The 21,524-nt window shown below is 37.3% G+C and overlaps 3 protein-coding genes across 3 annotated transcripts; all 3 read right to left on the minus strand.

The window, feature by feature from the left end:
* Window positions 1-213: 213 nt before the first annotated feature.
* LOC135649813 (auxin-responsive protein IAA10-like) lies at window positions 214-2,949 on the minus strand. The gene is made up of 5 exons (XM_065168658.1): window positions 2,463-2,949; window positions 1,660-2,000; window positions 1,406-1,508; window positions 683-767; window positions 214-405 (listed from the first exon to the last, which is right to left on the minus strand). Exons 1-5 carry the CDS (start codon window positions 2,918-2,920, stop codon window positions 358-360), a joined length of 1,035 nt encoding a protein of 344 aa, XP_065024730.1. The 5' UTR covers window positions 2,921-2,949; the 3' UTR covers window positions 214-357.
* A 3,590-nt stretch (window positions 2,950-6,539) lies between these two features.
* LOC135648740 (uncharacterized) lies at window positions 6,540-8,678 on the minus strand. Its single transcript, XM_065166662.1, has 4 exons — window positions 8,397-8,678; window positions 7,658-7,719; window positions 7,445-7,549; window positions 6,540-6,931 (listed from the first exon to the last, which is right to left on the minus strand). The coding sequence occupies exons 1-4, from the start codon at window positions 8,578-8,580 to the stop codon at window positions 6,797-6,799; spliced, it is 486 nt and encodes a 161-aa protein (XP_065022734.1). The 5' UTR covers window positions 8,581-8,678; the 3' UTR covers window positions 6,540-6,796.
* An 850-nt stretch (window positions 8,679-9,528) lies between these two features.
* On the minus strand, window positions 9,529-17,391 carry LOC135650218 (protein LUTEIN DEFICIENT 5, chloroplastic-like). The gene is made up of 15 exons (XM_065169454.1): window positions 16,969-17,391; window positions 16,661-16,883; window positions 16,460-16,531; window positions 16,271-16,381; window positions 15,983-16,174; window positions 15,732-15,893; window positions 15,209-15,304; window positions 15,024-15,125; window positions 14,719-14,751; window positions 14,553-14,633; window positions 14,365-14,447; window positions 13,114-13,245; window positions 11,523-11,583; window positions 10,115-10,180; window positions 9,529-10,025 (listed from the first exon to the last, which is right to left on the minus strand). The coding sequence occupies exons 1-15, from the start codon at window positions 17,283-17,285 to the stop codon at window positions 9,786-9,788; spliced, it is 1,971 nt and encodes a 656-aa protein (XP_065025526.1). The 5' UTR covers window positions 17,286-17,391; the 3' UTR covers window positions 9,529-9,785.
* Between the last annotated feature and the right edge of the window lie 4,133 nt (window positions 17,392-21,524).

Raw genomic sequence — 21,524 nt, forward strand, 5'->3', positions numbered from 1 at the left:
CATATCAGGCTGCATATCAGGCTTTGTCCTCATAAGCTTGTTTGAAGTCAGAGAGAGAGAGAGAGAGAGAGACCCATCCATCCAATAGAAAATGAGTAGCGAGTTTGATAAACCTAATCGAAACAAAGGGAAATATATACAATATTGAAATGCCATGCATACACCCGTCACCTAATCAACCACCCAACCAAAAAAAAAAAAGGCAATTCTCCAATATATGATTTTTAATGGGCAAAATGATGCAAACGATCTACACGTCACAGAAAACTCGATCTTGATTCTTCTGTTCTTGTCTTGTTCAATTTTCTACAGCTTCCTTCCTCCTCTTCTTATGGTAGATCATAATGGTCCAATATCTTAGGCAGGAGGATCGCTCTCTATCAAGCCACTGACCTTGTTGAAATGCTGCAGCAATCCAGTCACATTAGGTGAACATTAAAAGTTTGTTTACTTGAGAAAAACTAAGCAAAGAAGCTCTCATTTGCAAACTTCTATTTCAATTAGATTAGGCATATTGCAATTTTCTAAAACATAAAGAGATTGAAGATCTAATTTGCAATATAGCATGCACAGATGAGATAAGAAAAAAAAATGGGGGCCATGAAAAGTGCAATTTTGAACATTGTGATTGTTAGGATCGACTTCAATCAGTATAGCACTAGGCTTGGAAGTTGGAACTAACCTTTCCAAAATGAATCGACCTACCAAGCCCATTTGCATCCAAAGTCCTCATGATTCTAAGTCTCTTGACTGCTTCCAAGAACATTCTGCAAGTCAGGTTGGTATACCGAATCAGATAAATGCAGAAAGAAATAAGATATTGATAGAAGTAACGATGAAAAATTAGTGCAGACAAAAAGTTTTAAATACCAGTCTGACAAAAATCCTGGTATCAGTTCGATTGGTATTATTGTTCTTTTTTCTTTTTTTCTGTTACTATTGTGGTACATGTTGGTTTACGTTGGTTTACCGCCTGGTACGCTCGTACCCTACCAATTCTAGCTATGTATAATAATACAGACTGGTATTCGACCAAGATTTAAAACCTTAGCTCAGAATAGTAGCTGTAACATTGCAACAACAACAAAAGTATGCATTGCACAAAAAATCTCAAATACAGTATTTCAACAACAAAAGTATGCAATGATCTGCTAATGTATTTCCACTAAAATTATAGCTAAGCTAGTCAGCAGCTTCAGAAAAAGGTGCTTAAATCATAGTGCAAACAATCCCGATCCACATATTTATACTAATGGCGATAAAGACACCAACGATATCACCATCAACAAAGAAGTATGTCGTGCAGCCAAGATAGTCATCCAGGGATGATTTCTAGCTGCACTTATAGGGCTTGTATATAACTAGGCAAGAATCAGCATCGGTATGAGATGCAAAGAAGACCTACCCCCATGGCACATCTCCAACCAGCATCCAATCTCCATCTTTGTCTTCGTAAGTAAGAGCAAACTCCAGAGAGCCATCCAATAACTTTGAAATCTTTGCCCCATCTGCCATCATCCACACCAATGAAATTATAACTCCATCAAATCCCAACATAATTAGTGTAAAGTAGAGACAATTGTGGATTTGATACAATTCCTTTGTACTATGACATAAAACATTTCGACTCTTAGGCAGAAAGATAAGTGATGAACTTACGGACAGAGGCCTCGATGGCAGAGGAAATGGTGGGCAAGTGAAACATGAGCTCAAGCGCGACGGCAAGTGCCTCATAAGAGTCATGGGCACTGAGATCCACCTTCCTACCAATAGGATCCCCATCCATTTTCACCTTAACGAAGAAGGAACTCCTCACTTTTCCTCTGCTCTCATGATCCTTGTTGCCATTGTCTGCCTTGCTACCACCATCGGCGCCACCAGCGATGTTGCTCCTCTTGATGGCAACAGCAGTATCAGCCTCAAGGGTGCTGTCTTTGGAATGGTTGAACAAGTTGTTCATCCTGAATTGCCTGATAGGCGGCCATCCCACCACCACCTGACTGCTCCCAACCCAAATTTATTCAGGAATCAATCTAAGGATTAACATTACACAAATCTTTCAATAGAAATCAACAGCATAAGTTTGAGAGATTAAAAAAAAAGGTTTCTTTTTCCCTTCTCACTCCTTTTCAAGAGGCTTTTGTGTACCAAATCCGTTACAACAAGCACTGAATACTTTCAGTCACTGAGATCTTTTTGCTTTAGAACATACCATTGAAAAGATGATAGTAGAGACTAATTAAAGTAGCATTCAAGGAAATAACGGTGATGATATTAGCAAAGAGAAAGGCAACAATATGAGGAGAGTAAAGATGGAATTTTTATGACTTTTCAGTCATTCGGCAACGAGAAGTAACAAAACGAAGGGGGAAAGGAAAAGATAAGACAGAGGAAATGTGTGGAAACAGAAGCCTAAAGTGAAGAGAAAGCAAGGGAACGTGAAGAAAGGACCTCGGGCTCACCTGGGCGGGTGAGAGGAGCCACCGACGTCGTGCGAGACGGACTCCGCCGCCCGCCTCGTCCCAGCGACGCCAGTCCCGATCCCTCCGCCGAGGTTAGTGCCGGAGGAAGACGAGACGGAGGAGGCGGAGGGGGACCTGGGGGAACCAAGGGACGACAGGGACGGGAAGTCCTTTGCCGTCAGGATGCGGCAACACGAGCCCCACCGCGCCGCCGACGGCTCCGACTTCCCCCTCTTCGCCGCCCCCAGGGTCAGCCCCAAATCCAGCTCCTCTTCACCCTCCTCCTCGCCATCGCCACTCAACACTTCCTCCTCCCTTTCCCCGGCCTTCCCTGGCGCTCCACCGCCGACATCATCCGCCACTAAACCCTCCTCCTCCTCCTCCGCCGCCGCCGCTTCCGCCTTCGACACCGACCCAGGCGACGCCAAGCCTCCATCGTAGCCACGAACCATCTGCATTCTGCCTTCTCCCCTCTCGGGTGGTAGTACTTCTCCACTCAGGTGTTATAGCTCGAGATGGGAACCACAGCGCGGCGACGGGACCCTTTAAAGCAGCGAGTCTGAAGAGCTGCAAGTGACACAACGCCGCATACCCACACACACCCACCAATCACCGTTACGAGTCGTCAACGGTCGTGAGGCTCCGTGAGTCATTGGCCTCGTGCAGGTCTCGGGTTCTCGGAAAATTACGTGCCCTGCGATGGTGGTGGCCCCCGACGACTTGTTGTTCTTGTTCTCTCTTTACAGCCCAGACTTTCCCTCGCCTGTCTCACCTCGAACAGCGAACAACATTTTTTGAGATTACAGAGAGGAAGTGACGTCATATTCTCGTAGTCATTAACATTGCCAGAAAGCCTCCCGTGTTCCCTGCCGTGGATCCGACAGCGCATCTACTGAGCACAAGCTGCCATATCTGTTGGATAAAGGAGCAAATAAGAGAGAGAGAGGCTTAATTAACGGGAGATTAAGTGGGTAATTGGGGTTGCTCTCACCCCCACATTCGTTATAATGAGGGGACAAAGGACTTGGCAGGCAAAGATGCTGTCTCCCCAGTGGGAGGGTAGGGAGAAAAGGATGGGAAAGATGCTGGTTTGGGGCCAACACGACACCCAACCCATTGACTCTCTCTCTCATAACATAAGATGGTTAAAGAAGATCACTAGTATACCTATCGGATTCTTAACCCGATAAAATGGGATCCGTTATGTAAGTTATTTCAAATTTATGTCCTTTTTTATTTTATGATATAAATCACATTCTTACACGTGAGAAGAGAAGAGATTAGTTATTATAGCACGCATAAAACCCCTTATGTTCCTTCATTTAGGCGTAGGATCCGAGCGAGCGAATGTTTGATGTTTCTAACCCGATAATCGCCCGACGTAATCACATCAAACTCGACGGTCCTTCAACAATTTGAGAAGCTGATACAGTGACAATGGTGGGACAAATTAAATCACGGTGCACTCACTCTTCGAGGGAGGTCACATCAATCATCTACAATCATGTTTTTCTTAATCAAAATTACGTTCCCTAATTAATAATCCTCCCTCTTTCCTATCTATCATTGCCAATTTAAATCTAGCAAGTTGGACCTATTGCTAAATACCATAGTAATCATGCAAAGATGCTCTGTCTTTCTAATCATAAATTTAAGCGAGTCAATGGTTTTTCTTAAGCGCACATTTAATTAAGAATTAGGACTAATTACTCATGGAGAGTCAGATTTGCAGGACTAATTAATGATGACACGGTTGAATATTAAACTATCAAATCACTCCACGGCTGAGGAGGCGTACGTGATGACGTGTCGTCTCCTTTTCCGAGCAGTGGTGGTCTCGTGCGCGTGTAGAATGATCATGCCTTGTAGTGCTGCTCCTACCGGGATGACAAGCCAAGGAGGTGGGGCCCGAGGGCAACACGTGAGCTGCTGCTATCCAGGTGGCCCAACATCTCGACTCGGGTAAGACGCTGGGTTTACGTCCGCTTTCGATTACGAACCACATTTTCGTGGCGAGTCGAACGAAGTAGCTCGTGAGCTCGCACACCAAAAGGTCCTCGCATGATGTCTGTCTAATCTTGACCGTCCACATCGTAAACAAAACGATCATAATCATCAAAAATTTGCTGAGTTCGTTTCGGAACAACCTTTACCACACCCCATAATGGTCATGTGGATCCCAAATTAACGGGTACGGATAATGATGAGCCCGACACGTACTATCTATCGGATATAAGGGGACGACCCGAAAGAAAGTATTACCCATCTCATTGTTGCAACACTTTCACTTCGATCAGAATTTTGACGACTTGGAAAGCCATCGACGAGGAATAATTCGGATGTGAAGCGCGAAATCGATGTCCTTAACATTATTGTAGTCACGATCGACCACTAAATGCTATCTATGATTGATGTGTTAAAGGAAAAATATTTATACTTGTGTATAATTTAATTAATTTTGAAGACTACTTTGCCAAAAAAATATGATGTTGATGATGATTATTTTGACCCGGTGGTCTTGTTCTTGGGTTTCACAAAAGGTCTCAGCGGACTCCTTGTTCCGTGTGTCTTCGCCACAGTTTGCAGCATCCCTTTCTACAGCTTTTGTTGTGGAGCTGGAAGCAATGAGAACCAGTACTGACTGAATCGATTCAGAGGTAGCTGCCAATATGTTTAAACTAGAATCGGATCATAACACGACACATAGAATTATGTGATGTTAGGAAGCAGCTCATATCCTTTGATCTTTTCTGGCAGAATGATGAACGAGCGGAGGTGTTTCCTGTCCTTGATAATATGTTTACTACAGTGAGAGAGATGCACGCACATAAGCAGATTTGCGAGGCACATTCGTCAGCCGAGCTTTTAGGTGAACACAGAGACAATAATCCATGGGAGACAAAACGAGAACCTATAGTTTGATGGAGTTCCATCTTCTTCTGCTGGGTCTGAATCAAACACCGGAGTGGTTTGGTGTATGTGGTTAAGCAACCAAGAATATTATGCCTTTTATGTTTGTCCCATGGCCATTCCATGAACTTAAACACTACATAAAACCATAACAAATAGTAAACATTTTAAGCCTTTTGTATTCTCCTAGTTTCCCCAACAATGACCTGATTGTGATGTCTGTGTCCAAGAAACCTTTCTATGTTTTTATTTCTTCTTCTTTTCTAAGATTTGACATGATTTTGATGAGACATTCTTCCAGACTTAAAGATGGATGGATTGCACAAGAGACTGCGGAGAAGGTAAACAATGTTTGAGATGAATTACCAAGTTCTCCACTTTCAGATGGTTCTTCTTTTAGATAGCCAATCAGATGATCATGGCCATTGGCTTAATCTAAGAGGCAATCATGTTGATGAATTTATATTCTTAGGAACTTTATTATTATTATTATTATTATTATTATTATTATTATTATTATTATTATTATTATTATTATTATATCACAATAGCATATTCTTAAAGAAATTATTGGATATATATATATATATATATATATATATATATATATATATATAAATTAATTAATTTCATATTTGTCTTTCTAAATAGATTTAGTATCTGTATGTCATTTCATAATAAAAAATTTGTACATATGTCATTATGGTCAATCTCTCTCTTAATTTACTAGTATTTGACAGTTAAATTCAAACTCTAATTAACATTAATACATACTATTATGATTATAAGAATATTGGAGATGCTTTGTGATATTTATTTTATTTTTCAAACTCAAACTAGTTAATGCTAACTATGATTAGTTGTGGCCTCCTTGGGTGTTAATTTCAGGCATCTCTTACCCTACTAGGCAACAAGAACCAAGAGATTCATGTTTCCATCAAGCCAAGGAGTCATGTTCTTTTCCCGAGGTTATCTCTGTGGTATAGAAAATAAAACATCTCCATCGATCCAGTAGCAATTTGTTCCGCTATCAAATGAGCTTAGTGTCCTCAAAAAAAGATTTAATGAACTGCTTCTTCAAGACCATCACAAAAAAGATTTAATTTGTTCCACCATATATGAACTGCTTTTTCAAAACTAATTCACAGAAACCAAAATTTGCACAGATTGTTTCAAAGTGGATAATTGATGAGAACACATACAGCAAATTATCAGTAATTTGCAAGATAAGCACAACAGAATGTTGCAAGAAATAAGCATGTTCTATCTTCAGCTAAAGGTGAAATTTCTTCAGTTTTTTCTTCATGGTGCTTGAAAGATGTGCATCCTTAATTCCCTGGATTAATTACATTTATAGAACCTAGTATTGAATCAAAATCTATAAGGAAAAAAAGAGAGAAAAATTATTCCATCTCAGAAATCTACTACTTGTACTTCTCCATTATCCTTCTTGCTTCTTCTAATGTTTCCTCCTCATTGGATGTGGTGATCTTGCTACGCGTAGAGAGTTCGTCCGTGTTCAAGGAAACAAAGACGAAATATACGAGTCCCATCACGGCCTGTTGACAAATCAAATGACTGTCAGCCGTAGTTAAAGAATGTCAAAAATACAAAGTGACAACAAACTCTTTTCTTCCAAGCCCTTCATGAGACAGAAATGAGTGTTTAGTGCCTCCTTTGTGAAACATAAAAACCACATAATCTCAAAGAAAATCCAGAGGAAAGTGTGCTTTCCTCGATGCTAATAACACGACCTATGTAACTTCCATGTAGCGAGTGTTAGTATAAAGTGAAAATTGAGTGCTTATATGATTCTCTTAAAAAAAATCATCCATATCATCGGAAACAGTGGATATCATTCAAGATGAAAGCTAGTTAATTTAAACATTTTTGGAACTTTAGTGTAGAAGTATTGATCTTTAAGATATTAAGAACATATAGTAAGTTATGAAAATTGTTACCTTGATTTTTTCCACTAAAGTCAATAACATAAATCTTTTTCTTCTAAAACTAATTCATCACAGGACTGACATTTGTGAACTTCCTTGGAAATTAGTGGCAAGAGAACGTACCAATACGAAGAATACAGTAGATACGAAGGACTTCAGAATAAAGAGGGCAATAGTGACAGCAACAGTAATGATGCCAATCCTTGCTATTGGTCGAGGAATTGAATCCTGATATTAAAATTGCCAATGTTATGTTTGAATGATGCATTCTACCCAAGAGAGACACATAATTAAATGGTATAACTTAATGAAGAATCATCACTGTAGCAAACCTACCGGCACCAGATTAGCTCCAGCCTCTGTCACATCTTTTCCAATTTTCCAAGCTGTCTGAATGGCTACATCATATCACAAGCAAAAGTTAGAGGGTAATATCAACAAATACCAGCTTAAACAATGCCATGTCTTGAGCACCATTTCATGATTGGCAAAATCATTTAGTACCATCAAATACCTTGAGAACATCTTCGTCCATGATTTTGCTGGTACATTCAGTTGAGACCTAAAATGCTACATGCTTTATTAAGCACTAAATGAATGTGATCTCTATTAGTGATCACACAAATGAGGAACAATATACAGGACATGCATGTAAATGTACCTAACTAGTTGAATTTAATTCACCAAAGAAGTTTCTCGCAAGCACAACACCATGTCACACTGGGACTATTTTGATACATCATCTTACAATGGTACGCCACCAGAAGTATGCCGACATTGGTCGATATTGAGTTATCCAGATATTTACCAACTTATAAAAAAAGGAATTGATCGATGTAATAGAAGATAAGCAAACATTAGATGCACAAAAAATCTCACAGGTCGAGTTCCTACATCAAATTAGTAATCGACACAAAAAGGCTCGTGTTTTATCACGACAAGAACAACTTGCCTACCCCGAATCCTACTCCCGGATAAACGGACAACAATACACGAATCAGAAACACAAATACAAAGGTCGTTGCACAGATTTGGAACAGGGTGGAAGAGGGAGAGAGTAGAGTAAGAGACGAACCCTTGAACAGGTTGGATTGGGCGAAGACGACGGGGGAGAGGCGAGAACGCGAAGGGGGGAGAGAGCTCCGGAGGCTTCTAAGCGGGAGGAGGAGAGGCGGGGGGTGGAGGCGGACGGCGACGGTGGCGGTGGTCGGGAGATGGGGAAGGAAAAGTGGGCGGAGAGCCGTAGAAGCAGCGGCCATTTCTCGTCAACTTTCGAGGGGGACAGAGGGAGGAGGAGGAGGAGGAAGAAGACGATCGGAATCGGCGGAGATGGTGGAGAGAGAAGATATGGGCCGTGAGATAAGCGTGGGATTTTTTATGCACGGAGAAACCCCAGCCTCACAACCGCAGCATGAATTCGGGTCCTCCATGGTGTGCCGGTTTCATCCCGCTTTAAGATTAGTGTATCCGATTCGATCCGCACCTTTACAATGGCACCCACAAGAGGCGCTACGTGGGGATGTGATCAGGACGGATCGATCTATGATGCTAGCCCGAAGAAGCTTGCAAGAAGAAGTTAGTTTCCATGCATTATCGGATTCAATCCGCCAAGGATCTGACTTTCCAAACAGAAGATCCGAAAATTTAGGGTCCAATATGTTATAATTCGAGGATCAATTTATATACAACGAATTCTTTAAAAAAAATATCAAGTTTAAAAATTTTTCAAAGAGCACGCAAAAATTTTTTATATAGTATCTTTTTTTTCAAAATGATCATCCTACCTCCATCGATCATCGCCTTTTGCCTGGTAGATCACCCTCCTATCCCTTGGACCATCCCCTTCTTGCGTGGATACCTATGCTCATGCTCGCGACACCCTTATGTCTAGCGAGCAGGTGACGATAGCGAGCAAGAGATCATGTATATATATATATTTCATTCGTTAACAAAAGTTATCTGACATCCTCAAAATTATATGAGTTACAAAGATTACTGCAAAGAAAAGTTTAGCATGTAGAATTATGAAAAGAGAAATGTACCATGGAAGTAAAAAAATACATTTGTTCATTTTCAATACACCATACCAACTTGTAACTGAAATCTGGTCAAATACATATTGATCACACAGAATTAAATTCAAACTGTTTGATGTCGATATACAGATTATAAACTCATACTGTTAGAGAAAAGAAAACTTTATCATGTAAAATCAAGAAAAGAGAAATTACTTTGGTAATATAGAAAACATATTTATCCATTTTCACGCTAGTCATCCTTCTGAATAAGGATGGAAAAACAAGAAAAACGATTTCAATATGAGACTGAAGGCTGACAAGGCCAGCTAAGAGCATTTCCAATTATAACGCATTTACACAACATAAACTACAAATTTTGGAAAGATTAATCTGACAAGAGGGCTACAATTGAGCCATTCAAGTGCCATCAGGGCTTGGGATATGGCCTAGCCAGTAACTTGTTGAGACTGGTGGGCTGCTGTAGAGATTTCACCTTGCTGATCCTCTTTAGGTGCACCACTGCTAATTTCTGCAGCATTGGACAGGGTCGAGCTCAGTTGCAGATCACCATCTACTGTTACTACTTTGGTCTCCAAGGTGGGGATTATGGGAGGCCTTGTCCTACGCGTAACTGTCATCTTCAAGCCCTTGGTTGTGTGGATCGTTGCACCTGTAGTCATCTCTACCTGCACAAAAGGATAAGACACGCAGCCATCAGATGATCAACGTTAGAGCAGTTGTAAGCTACGATGTCCATAATATCAGGAATGCATACCGGGGGAGCTCCTAAGGCCATTTGGAAGTTGAATCGCCTAATTAGCATTGCAGTCGCAACCACTGTCTGCAGAAAATACGTGTACAAGATCAACAATAGCATTTCAAGGCCGAGAACTGTTTAAATATCTTTCCTCGAAGCAGAGAAATGTTCCAAATATGAAACATGAAAGCATTATTCTATCAATAATATGATATTCCATTGTTTCATCTGCAGGCTAATTATTTTTGGGGTTCATCTGTTGCACTGGTCAGCTCTAATCCTCATACCAATAACTCGATCAGATCATGTTGAACATCTTCAGCATGACAATGAAATACAAAAGTCAGAAATCTCAAGTGCCAAGAGCCAGAAACAGGTGAGAATCACACTAAAAATTACTAATATGAAATAATATACATCACAGCATGATGGTAGGACGCCAAGGCCCGTAACATGAATGAGGAAAGAAAGAAAAGGATCTCTAGCTTCAAGTCTGCGTTATAAGCAATGAGAAGAGTTCGGAATCTGATGATCAGAGAAATGATGTGGAGTTTGACATGGTCTGCGTGTATGTATTCATTTCCATATGATTGATCAACAATAAAGTAAACAGAAAACTAGATTAAAAAATAACATATATATAATTGTTTCTAGAGATCATTTAATCTAGAAATATGTAATAAAAGAACGATGATCTCAAATGAAACTAAAGGTTTTAGATTAAATAGAACTAAAACTGAATATCTTAAATACAAATTTAGTAATTCTAAAAATAGACGAGAATATAATTATAATGGATGGACAAGAAATCCCTTTAAGTAAAGGTCTTAGATATCTTAGATTAATTATTCAACAAGATGAAAAGATCGATAAATATATTATTCATAAAGTAAAAATAAGATGGTTAAAATAATGAGGGGCATCAAAAGTCTTGTGTGATCATCAGATATTTTTGAGATTAAAAAAAAATTTTATAAGACGATCATGAGACCAACAATACTTTATGGATCTATATGTTAGGCAGTTAAGAAAAACATATATAAAAAATTTATATTGCCGAGATAAGAATGTTGAGACGGATATATAGAATTACTAGGAAAAATAAGAAAAAAATATTTTTTTCATAAATAATTAAGTATTGCTTCGATAGAGGATAAGATGAGAAACAAATATTTAAGATAGTATGGGTATGTGCTAAGGAGCTCATGATACGATAATCAGAAAAGATAAAATAATTAATATTAGTGGTACGAGAAAAGATAGAGGAAGACCTAAAATGACTTTAATAGAAATTATATATAAGGATTTAAGTAATCTGAACTCAACTAAACATATGGTTTTTTACAAATTTCAATGATGACAAAAGATCCATATAACTAACCCCAAATAGTTAGGACTTACGACTTTGTTATTGTCATTGTGTTACCTCAAAGGTGGCAAACATGTCTCCAATGCATTTTCGTGGTCCACCACCAAATGGTAAATAACTGAAAGAAGTGGATACAATATATTATTTATATAGCAGTTGAAAACGAAATACTGAAAAACTTCCATACACATGGTTCATTAACAATTGATAGTTCACAAGACAACATGTGAAACATAAAAATAATGTCAGCAACATGTAGTTCTTGATTCCAAATATGATTCATTATAATGTTCTCTTCAGGGATCATTCATCAATATTGAAATTGATGTAATTTCCTCAATACATATACAAGCAATATAAAACCATGACATCAAAGATGGGATGTAGCACGTATGATCACTTCCTTAAATGGAATACAATAAAGCTTCAATGAGCCCAAAATTTAAAAGATTAATTTCCATTTACACAAATCACTTAACTGACTATCCATTTAGACCAACACTTAGTCCAGATTTCTGAGTTTAGAATCTGGCTTCCAAAATAAAATGATCCTATCATCCTACGATTTTAACAGGAGCTATAATTGCTTCTTTAAATTGAATCCATCATAGCTTCAATGGACCCAAATTACAAAAAATGAATTTCCATTAACACAAATCACTTGATCAACCATTCATTTGGATCATCCTTCAGTCCCTGGTTTTCTCAGATCAGATTTTGACTCCTGAACTAAAATGATCTCTCATTCATGTGATTTAACAGGAGTTCATGTTCGACAGAAACTGCTTTTTGAAAGTAAAACACTCACTTTTCTGATCAAATCTTAACAACCATAAAATTCAAATGATTTTCTCAGGGATATTTTGCTGAAGGAAGAAACTAACCAGTTGTAGTGCAGGTTAAATATATTGCAATTAAACTCTCCTGCTACTCCCTTCACAATTATCATGAAGGTCAATATTGAGAATAGATGTAACTGTAATTGGATATAAAAAAAAGAATGCTAGTTGAACAATTATTGATTGAAAATATGTCACTGTTCCATCACATGTAGTATTCAACTTACTGGAGGTACACATGAGAAAGGTTTCCAATTGTTGGAAATGATTCACTAAAGCTTTCTGGTCATTAGTTTTAAAGAATCCCATATAAAGCAACAAAGTAGAATCATTTGGTGCAACAAAGACTTACAACTGGAGAAATAACAGGCAGAAAGATAACAGTTAACATCCAACAATTAAGAATATGTAGACTGTAAAGTTTAGCTTTGTGAAGAAGAATAATGTTTACTAGGCAGCATATACATGCGACTGGGCACAAGAGAGTACATCATAGTTTGGCTTAATCCAAGTAAGCAATATCTCCCAAAAAACATCAACTAAACAATAATATACAACAGTTTAAATTGAACACTGCAGCATAAATAAGAGACCATATGAAAAGCGATATGTACTAAAGAGATTCCTATAGATAATTTTTGCAGTCTGAGACTTTATTATTAAAATTTGGAGGCAAGCAAAAGACTGCAAGATTGGTAAGCAAGCTATACATATGTAGTTATTTGGATACTTAAATTTCTCCAACAAGAGAACCACAGCTGCAGAATCTAAGACTAATAGTAGATGCTAATTCAGAGTCAGCATGGAACCTGAAATTCTGATTGCTTTCATTTGGATTCGGTCCATCCAATGGCCACCTTTCAGGATTGAAACTCTCAGCATCAACCCAATGCTTAGGACTTCTATGGAGGTTCCATACAGAAATGAAAATGTCTTCACCCCTGTCATTCAAAGAAGACTTCAATAATGATGGAAAGTATAGTTATTAACTTCCAGATATCTTAAAACTGACACTAGACACAGTGGAAATAAGAATCACATCACTGTATCATAATGAATGAGCTCAGAGCTAATAGTATCAAATTGATAAACTACACTATGATCTTGCTGTCAAAGTAGGTCTATGTGTTTGGATGCTCAAAGGACAAATAAAATGCATGCATGCATGACTTTTTATTATGCTATCCTTCATGTATATGCTTGCTCATCTGCAGGTGAAACACATCTACGGTGAAATTATGGGCACAAAAAGAAGAAAAATGATGAACACTACATACTAATAGTTCACAAAGCTATATTTTTGAGACATTCAAGGTTGAGGTTTAACTTGTGCATCTAGCAGGTTGAGTTTATACAATCTAAGGTGGATTTCCTTATAGCAATCTCATGTCCCTTCTGGGGCTTTTACATTTTATGGATTTTCTCTATCTTCACTAATATATACTTTTTTCCTTTTTTACCCTTGATCTATAAACCACATTTCCAAATGTACCTATAACATTTCTTAAATGTGATTGCTGGCAATCCATGTAGAAGCCTCATTTAAGTTATTTCCATTTCCAATGACAGCTCCATGCCCATGTCATCTGATTAGTGTCATCCCATGTTCTCTTTCCTTCATATAATTTAATGGACAAAATATTGGGTTGAACGATACCTGTCTTCATTAAAGACTATCATATTCTATTTCCTCCCCCATAGAGTTACAGAAAGCATCAAGTGTTAAAGTCTGTTGTTTATGTTTGGTTGATCCAGTAATGGGAAAATTACAAACCACTGACATTGGTAAGCACATATAGAACCACCACGGGCAGCAGGCACTTCTAATCAGATTAGAAGATTTAAGCACATGCCTAATTCAGGAATACCGTCAATTCCATTCACAGTCAGTAATAGGGAACATTCTGAAGTATAAGATTACTATCATCCAATGGTTTTCGCTTCTCGTTTGTGCAAAGAAGAGCTACCATACACAATGAAAAAATTCTAAAGATAGATAATCATATCTAGTTCAGTAAAATATGCATGAATTATTTAAGAGTACAATAGCATCTCATCACCTGCTTATTGGATACTTTCCGAGCACATCATCTTCGAGAGAACGACGGATTAAAACAGGTGGCTGTGGGTAAAGTCTCAATGACTGCAAAAAGGATTAAATTTGGATGCATAAACATTGCTATTTCACATAAAGCATACAACAAAAGCAATGTCCCATTGGTAGGTATATACCGAATGAAGATCTTACTTCATTAATTACTCTAGAAGTATACTTCAGTTTCTTCATGTCCTCAATTGTTGGAGATCGGTCACCTAAAACAGAATCAACCTAATACCCATCATCAAATGAAGTGCCATATGGTTGTCACTGAGCAAAAAGAATAACACCTTTATCCAGAATTACATAATTTTACCTCATCCTGGAGCTTAGCAACTACTTCTGGTGCCTATATAAAGAAAATACATCAGTTAACTTGCAATAGAACTATATAACTTGCAATCTCCACATAAAATTCATTGTACCTCTATGAAGAATTACATAAAAGAAAATTAGGTTTTTGGCAACGACGAATGTTTTTTATTCATGTTTGTGTATGATGATGTTAGTATGTCATTTGGCAGACATTCCATCCAAGTTTCCTATTAAAATCTCCAATACTTACTACAATACTTGGCATAAGAACAGTACTCAGAAGTATTGTAATCATAGAATAGACACCTTAGAAAGAAGATAAAATGTCCATGTTAACACTGCAGCAGATGTTTCATGACCAGCTATAAGCATTGTCATCAAATCATCTCGAAGTTGTTTGCTAGAGACCTAGACAAAAAATAAAACAATTAAGCGAGTAAGATTGACTGAGAGACCTGCGTATTAAATAAAGCATGGAATTCAAGGCATACATCATCTCCAGAAGCAAGTAGGAAGTGAAGAATGCTAGGATCTTGCTCATTCATGTATTCTTCATGGAATTGCAATTCTTCTTGCTCTACCATTCTCTGCAATTATGAACATATAAATTGTAACGAGAATAATGCAATGATCTTACTATAATGTTACAAATAGATCAAATAATTTATTGAAGTTATAGAACATTGAAGTCAAAGTAAACCTTGGTAGCTGCACTAAAGGAGCAAAGGATCATAGCATGCCAAGATGTTGGTAAGAAGCAACACAAGGGGCAGCAGATATATAGCATAGTCATTAAGTTATATACAGAGATCTTTCTGAATAAAATCATGAAGTGTACTGAATAATGACAACCAGGAAAAAGAGTTCATGCCTATGAATATCTTAACAACTCTCTAGACTCTAAATAAAGGGAGAGAGAATTGCTGACATTTCAGTTCATCAAGAAATGAAACCCAATGAACAAAAAAATGACTAACCAGTTGCAATAAATATAAAGCAGTTATCATGAATTACCTTGCAGATAGCAATAAGATCATCCAGTGTCGTATTAATCAACTTAAGGGCTTCTGAAACCTTCCTCTGCCTTGGGGAGATGTTTTTCCATATTGGAATTTCCCAAGTAGGAATGGGAGAAGTACTACGCATCTCTGCTTCCCGCAGGGCGACATATACTGCCTGATGATCCCATTAACAGAGAAACATATTATGGAAAAGAAACAAATTTTAACTGATTCTAATGGTAAAAGAAACAAACAAATGATCACCTCGACAATTCCATTATCATGGGTTAATGAATCAAACTCATAATTAAAAACTGCCTTTCCAATTATGTCAAGTGTCAACCGTGAAAAGAGCGACTCCATCTCCACATCCTCTCCATCCGAGGCTGCAGCATCCAACTTCTCACACAGTCCAAATGAAGCTTTCCCAAAGAGGTTTATCATCGCAGACACATACTGTTAAATAGACCAAAATTAGTATGTATCAGAAATCAAACAAATGTTTAGAAAGTACAGATTCAGATTACTTAATTACAATCGTTTAGGAATCACCTTCTGATGCAATGCCGGAACAATTGCACGTCTCCTAACACGCCAAACCTCACCATCAGCTGGAATCAAACCCTTCCCCATCACAAACTCCAGAATTTCTGCTAGTATACCCTGCATTAACCATTACTCTAGGTATAATTATAAATGTTAGACAACCGAACAGGTACAATGATAAAAACATGGAGATACCTTGGAATAAGCCTTGGAGTTGTTCTTCAGTATGTGCTTAGCAATGTCCGGGTCCGAAATAATCAGAAAGGACTGATAAAAATCGAAACGTTAGCACTCATTGAAAAAAGGTTGCAGAACTACAACCTTTTTTCTTTTTTTCGAATTTTTCAGTAAGAAGGCAAAGAAACAGAATGATAATAGATATGCCCATGATTTTACCTTAGGGCCGAAGTTGAGGCGAAATATGCCTCCATAAGTGAGGAAGAGCTCGTAGAGAGGGATGAAGAAGGCCTGCCCTGCAACGGCATCAACCGATCCTCTCGCCTGAGGGATCTCAAGGAGCTCACCGCTGCCGCTGCAGGCCCATCTCGAGAACAGCCGCTCCAAGAACTCGTGCGGCAGCCCCAGAGTCGAAAGCCCATTCCTCAGCGCAAGAACCCACCTTTTCTTGAGAAGACAGGTCCAAATCCATCACTAGTTCAGAAAAGAACAAATTGACGAAAGAGAAAAGGAGAAGTGCAACGGACCCAGGCTGCTGGACGGTGAACTCGCCGGAGGCGATGCGGGCGGCGAGCTCAGCACTCCGGTTCTCCTCTAACGGCCGCTGGACTTCCGTCACCGCCTGGTCCTCGTCACCACGGTCGTTGCTGGAGGACGAGCATCGGAAGGAACGCCCTGTAGGCCGCAAGGGGAGGCTCGGAGTAGATCGGAGATGTGCGGGTGACTCAGCTTTACGACCAAACGGACGACGAGAAGAGGCAGCAGCCAAGGCTTTGCGTTGCAGCCGCGGTTTGGATGAGATATGGGCGACTTGGAGAAGAGAGGAGGAGAGGTTAAAAGCCATGGAACGTTACTCTTGCTCCCCCACGAGAAAGAGGTCAAGCGTTCCTCCTTTTCTCAAGAAGGAAGGTGGTAGAAGTAGCGCTTTAACCGGCCAACACAAAGGCACGTGGGAGGATTAGATATCAAGAGCTTTCAAGTAGACACGCTTCACGTGCGTCACTACCTATGAAAGGTGAAGTTTGAAGATTCCATCTCAGTGCTCCAAAATTCCGTATAGAAAGCTACAAAAATTCTGCTTGGCTATCAAATCAAGACGACGATGCAAATCAAGTCTCTCTACTTTCGATAATGTCCTCATTTGGATCCTTGTTGGTATCTGGGGGGAACCTTAATATGGTTTGGGTTATGAAATCACCAGAGAGACTTCCATTGGACTGTAATGTCGATGTGCCATGCTGCAGTAACCCTGTTGATCCTCCTGACTGGTTTATGCCCAAAACTTGGAACTTTGTTTTGTCCTCGATGCATACCTCCTAGACCTCGATGTGCCATGCTGCAGTACCTTGTTGATCCTCCTGAGTAGTTTATGCCCAAAAAGTAAACTATGTTTTGTCCTCGATGCATACCTTTTTTCCTCTCTCGTTGCGGACACGGAATGGTGTCGAACTCCGTCTCTGGGGCCCTAATGTTTTAGATCTTCTGCTGCCTGAAGATGGGAAGAGAACAAGATGATCGAGCGAACTTGGATCGCCTGGTGCGGTGCGTGAAGGAGGATGGGATAAATCAAGACGATGCACTTCCAGACCAACAATCCACAAAGCTTCTCTGATGATACCGGGACAAGAAATGGAAGATGAGGACATTTGAGAGCAAGAAAGGCTTGGAATCCGAAGCCGTCGCATCATCGGGGATCCCATTGCAGAGATCCTTGGGGTCTTTCCCGTAGATGGCGCACCCAACAGAGCAACTTTTGTATCTACTTGAATTGTACAAACTAGCAAATCTCGCGCACACTAGTAATTTTTTCTCCTCTTTGTCATTGACAAAAAGAGAAGAATAATAAAATAATAATACAATTTATTTCTCTTTTTATTAATTTTAAATTATAACAAAGGTAAAGTATCAATTTTATTTATGCATCATTATAGTTTTAAATTAAGATATGCATAATTTTAAAATCTTAAATTTTATCCTTACTTTATGCATGATACAAAAAAAAATAATCATCATTATGGGAATATCATACATGATACTCAAGCATTTATGATATATCATTTTATAAAAAAAAATCATAGTATTATATACATCATTCCAAATCATAAAATTTTCACATCATGATGGTATCAATTTGTCAAATTATATTACATCCTACCATGCATGATCATAACTTCTCATTTGTATCCATCAACATAATATCATACATAATTTCATATCATCACATGAAGGATAACAAGAAAAATTTAGTGATGAGATATATTTCATGGATACAAGGAATTATAAAAATCATATATAAGATCATATGAATACCAAAAGACATTATTCATATAGTAAATCTACTCTTTAAATAAAATACCAAGAAAAAATCATAGGAGTACAAAGAAGAGATCTTGATTAAAAAAAATCTTAAGTAATTCCAAGAAATCAATATTTGAATAAAACTCATTCAAATTCAAATCATCAAAATTATTTTCAAGAGATTCAAAATGACATAAGTTGATTTATCAATCTCTTGAGATGCTAGAAATTTTCTTTCTCCCTTTTATCATAGTAAACAAGAACGAAAAAGGGAAGATATGCATAACAAAACTAAGTTATAAATTCTGAAGATGTCAAGTAGCATATCATGGTTTGTTAGGATAAGTCTCCCTTTTTTTTTGTGAATAGCAAAAAGAAAAAGGAGAAAATAATCTCAATTCATACAAAGATTTCAAGTATTAAATATCGAGAAATCAAAATCATGAATTGGATTGTTTTCCTCTTTAGAAAATGGCAAAGAGAAACCTAAGAGATCAAATAAGAGATCTTGATTTATAAAATATTTTATGTTATAAATCTTGAGAAATTATGATTTTGATAAAACTCATTCAAATTCATTTTCATAGTCCAAGAGATTCACAAAAGCATAATATACATGGATTCATTAATCTTTTATCGAAAAATCAATAAGATAGAGATGGAAAATATATTCCCTTTTTATGTGTTTTATTTTAAGTTGTTTCTTTCATTCAAACATGCCTTTGTCTTTTTATGCCAAATAAAAACATGCATCAATATTTAGGATCGAAAAATAAATTTCATCATAAAAACCATCAAGACCAAAAAAAGTATAACATATTAAACATAAGGCTTCTTCAAACAAGAGATTTGATTCATCATTTTAATTCCAATGATAATTCATTTTCCTTTTTATATGTTTCATTTTATGTGATTGATTTCATATAAATATGCTCAAGTTTTTAAAACCATCCATCTTGTTTAAAACTGAAAAAGCAACTTCCATTGCGACAAAGATCAATAAACCATAAATCACAAAAATCATCATGTATAATTTTAAAATCTCATACATAGTATAAAATCATCAAGGTATCAAAACTTTAATATTTTTATTACACATAAAATATTTAATTTTAACATTTTATTCTTTTATCATAAAACATGCAATAGTCATGATATATATATATATATATATATATATATATATATATATATATATATATATATATATATATATATATATATATATATATATATATATATATATATATATATATATATATATATATATATATATATATATATATATATATATATATATATATATAACTAAGCATGAAAAGCACTAAGTAATTTCATGGTGAGGAAAAGGATATTTGATTGAGTCGCTTACCTTGTTAACGAAAGCCGTCAAAGTATAGTTCGTCACCTTGCCCTTGTTGGTTTGCTCCTCGTCTTCGGATGCACTCGTTTCATCCCAACTCACTTTAAGTGCTGTTCTCTTCTTTTTTGACAACTTCCTTTTAAATTCATTTTTATTCTTTAATTCTTGTTTAATGAACTTTTTAGTTTTATAATAAGAAGTTTAAGTTCATCATCCTCGTCTTCGGCTTTCGTTTGAGTGGACTTCATTTGTTCTAAGTGTCAAATCCTTCTTGTTCTTTAATTCTTGTTCTCATGTTCATCAAGTTTCATGCAACTCATTTCATAGGTCATCAATGACCCAATCAGTTCTTTGATGGGAAAATGGTTTAAGTTGTTTGATTCTTGTATTGTCATTACTTTCGAATCTCAAATTTTAGAAAGAGATCATAAAACTTTATTAACAAGTTTAAAATTTGAAAAACATTTACTAAGAGCTTTTAGACTATTGACGACATCCGTAAAACATGTGTATATGTCTCCAATAATCTCGTTTGGCTTCATCCAAAATAATTCAAAATCACACATCAAAATATTTATTTTAGAGTTTTAACTCTACTAGTGCATTCGTGTGTGATTTCGAGTGTGTGCCAAATGTCAAAAGTCATTTCGCAAGTAGAAACTCGATTGAACTCATTTTTGCTCAAAGCACAAAATAGAGCATTCATAGCTCTAGCATTTAAAGAAAAAAATTTCTTCTCCAAATCATTTTATTCGTTCATTGGAGAAGAAGACTTTCGAAAGTCGTTTTCCACAATACTCCATAAATTTAAATCCAAAGAAAGCAAGAAAACTCTCATTCGAGTTTTCCAATATATGTAGTCTGTCCCATTGAACATGGGAGGTCGAACGATATAAAAGCCCTCTTGAAAGCCGAAAAGAGTCATTTCTCTTGGGTGTTAAACCAAACGAGAAATAACGTGGCTCTAATACCAATCATTAGGAATGAGTCGACACTAAGAGGGGGGGGAGGGGGTGGTGAATTAGTGCAATGAATAAAAATCATCGATACAAAAATCTTCATATGTTAAAAAATCGATTTCGGAAAGATAACCTCAAATCAAGTTCGTAAGCATAGTGAAAGCAGTAAGCATGTAAGGTAGTTTGCAGTAAAGATAAATTACAAGAATGGAAATACAAACTAAGTTTTATAGTGGTTTAGTCATCGTGACCTACATCCACTTCGCCGATTCCTCTTCCATTGAGGCCACCAGCATCTACTAACAATCTTCCTTCAATAGACAAAGATCAACTACCCTTACAACTCGATTCTCCTTTTAACAGGTTCAGGAGATAACCTTTACAACCTCCTCCCTTAAGCTTCTCTAATACTGAGTTTAAGAGGAGTTCATACAAGATTACAACAATGTTTTTCTTCTTTTTC

Source organism: Musa acuminata, chromosome BXJ3-9 (assembly GCF_036884655.1).
Source record: "Musa acuminata AAA Group cultivar baxijiao chromosome BXJ3-9, Cavendish_Baxijiao_AAA, whole genome shotgun sequence".
NCBI classification, from domain to species: domain Eukaryota; kingdom Viridiplantae; phylum Streptophyta; class Magnoliopsida; order Zingiberales; family Musaceae; genus Musa; species Musa acuminata.

Excerpts from the sequence above, each read along its gene's own strand:
- LOC135649813 (XM_065168658.1), bottom strand. The coding sequence starts at position 2,920 with ATGCAGATGGTTCGTGGCTACGATGGAGGCTTGGCGTCGCCTGGGTCG. Across the intron at positions 2,001-2,462 it reads GGCTCCTCTCACCCGCCCAG|TCAGGTGGTGGTGGGATGGC; the intron begins GTGAGCCCGAGG and ends GGTTGGGAGCAG. Across the intron at positions 768-1,405 it reads GTTGGAGATGTGCCATGGGG|AATGTTCTTGGAAGCAGTCA; the intron begins GTAGGTCTTCTT and ends CCTGACTTGCAG.
- LOC135648740 (XM_065166662.1), bottom strand. The coding sequence starts at position 8,580 with ATGGCCGCTGCTTCTACGGCTCTCCGCCCACTTTTCCTTCCCCATCTC. Across the intron at positions 7,720-8,396 it reads CCAATCCAACCTGTTCAAGG|CCATTCAGACAGCTTGGAAA; the intron begins GTTCGTCTCTTA and ends GATATGATGTAG. Across the intron at positions 6,932-7,444 it reads CTACTGTATTCTTCGTATTG|GCCGTGATGGGACTCGTATA; the intron begins GTACGTTCTCTT and ends ATTTGTCAACAG.
- LOC135650218 (XM_065169454.1), bottom strand. The coding sequence starts at position 17,285 with ATGGCTTTTAACCTCTCCTCCTCTCTTCTCCAAGTCGCCCATATCTCA. Across the intron at positions 15,894-15,982 it reads ATGATAATGGAATTGTCGAG|GCAGTATATGTCGCCCTGCG; the intron begins GTGATCATTTGT and ends TGGGATCATCAG. Across the intron at positions 14,448-14,552 it reads CTTCTAGAGTAATTAATGAA|TCATTGAGACTTTACCCACA; the intron begins GTAAGATCTTCA and ends TCCTTTTTGCAG.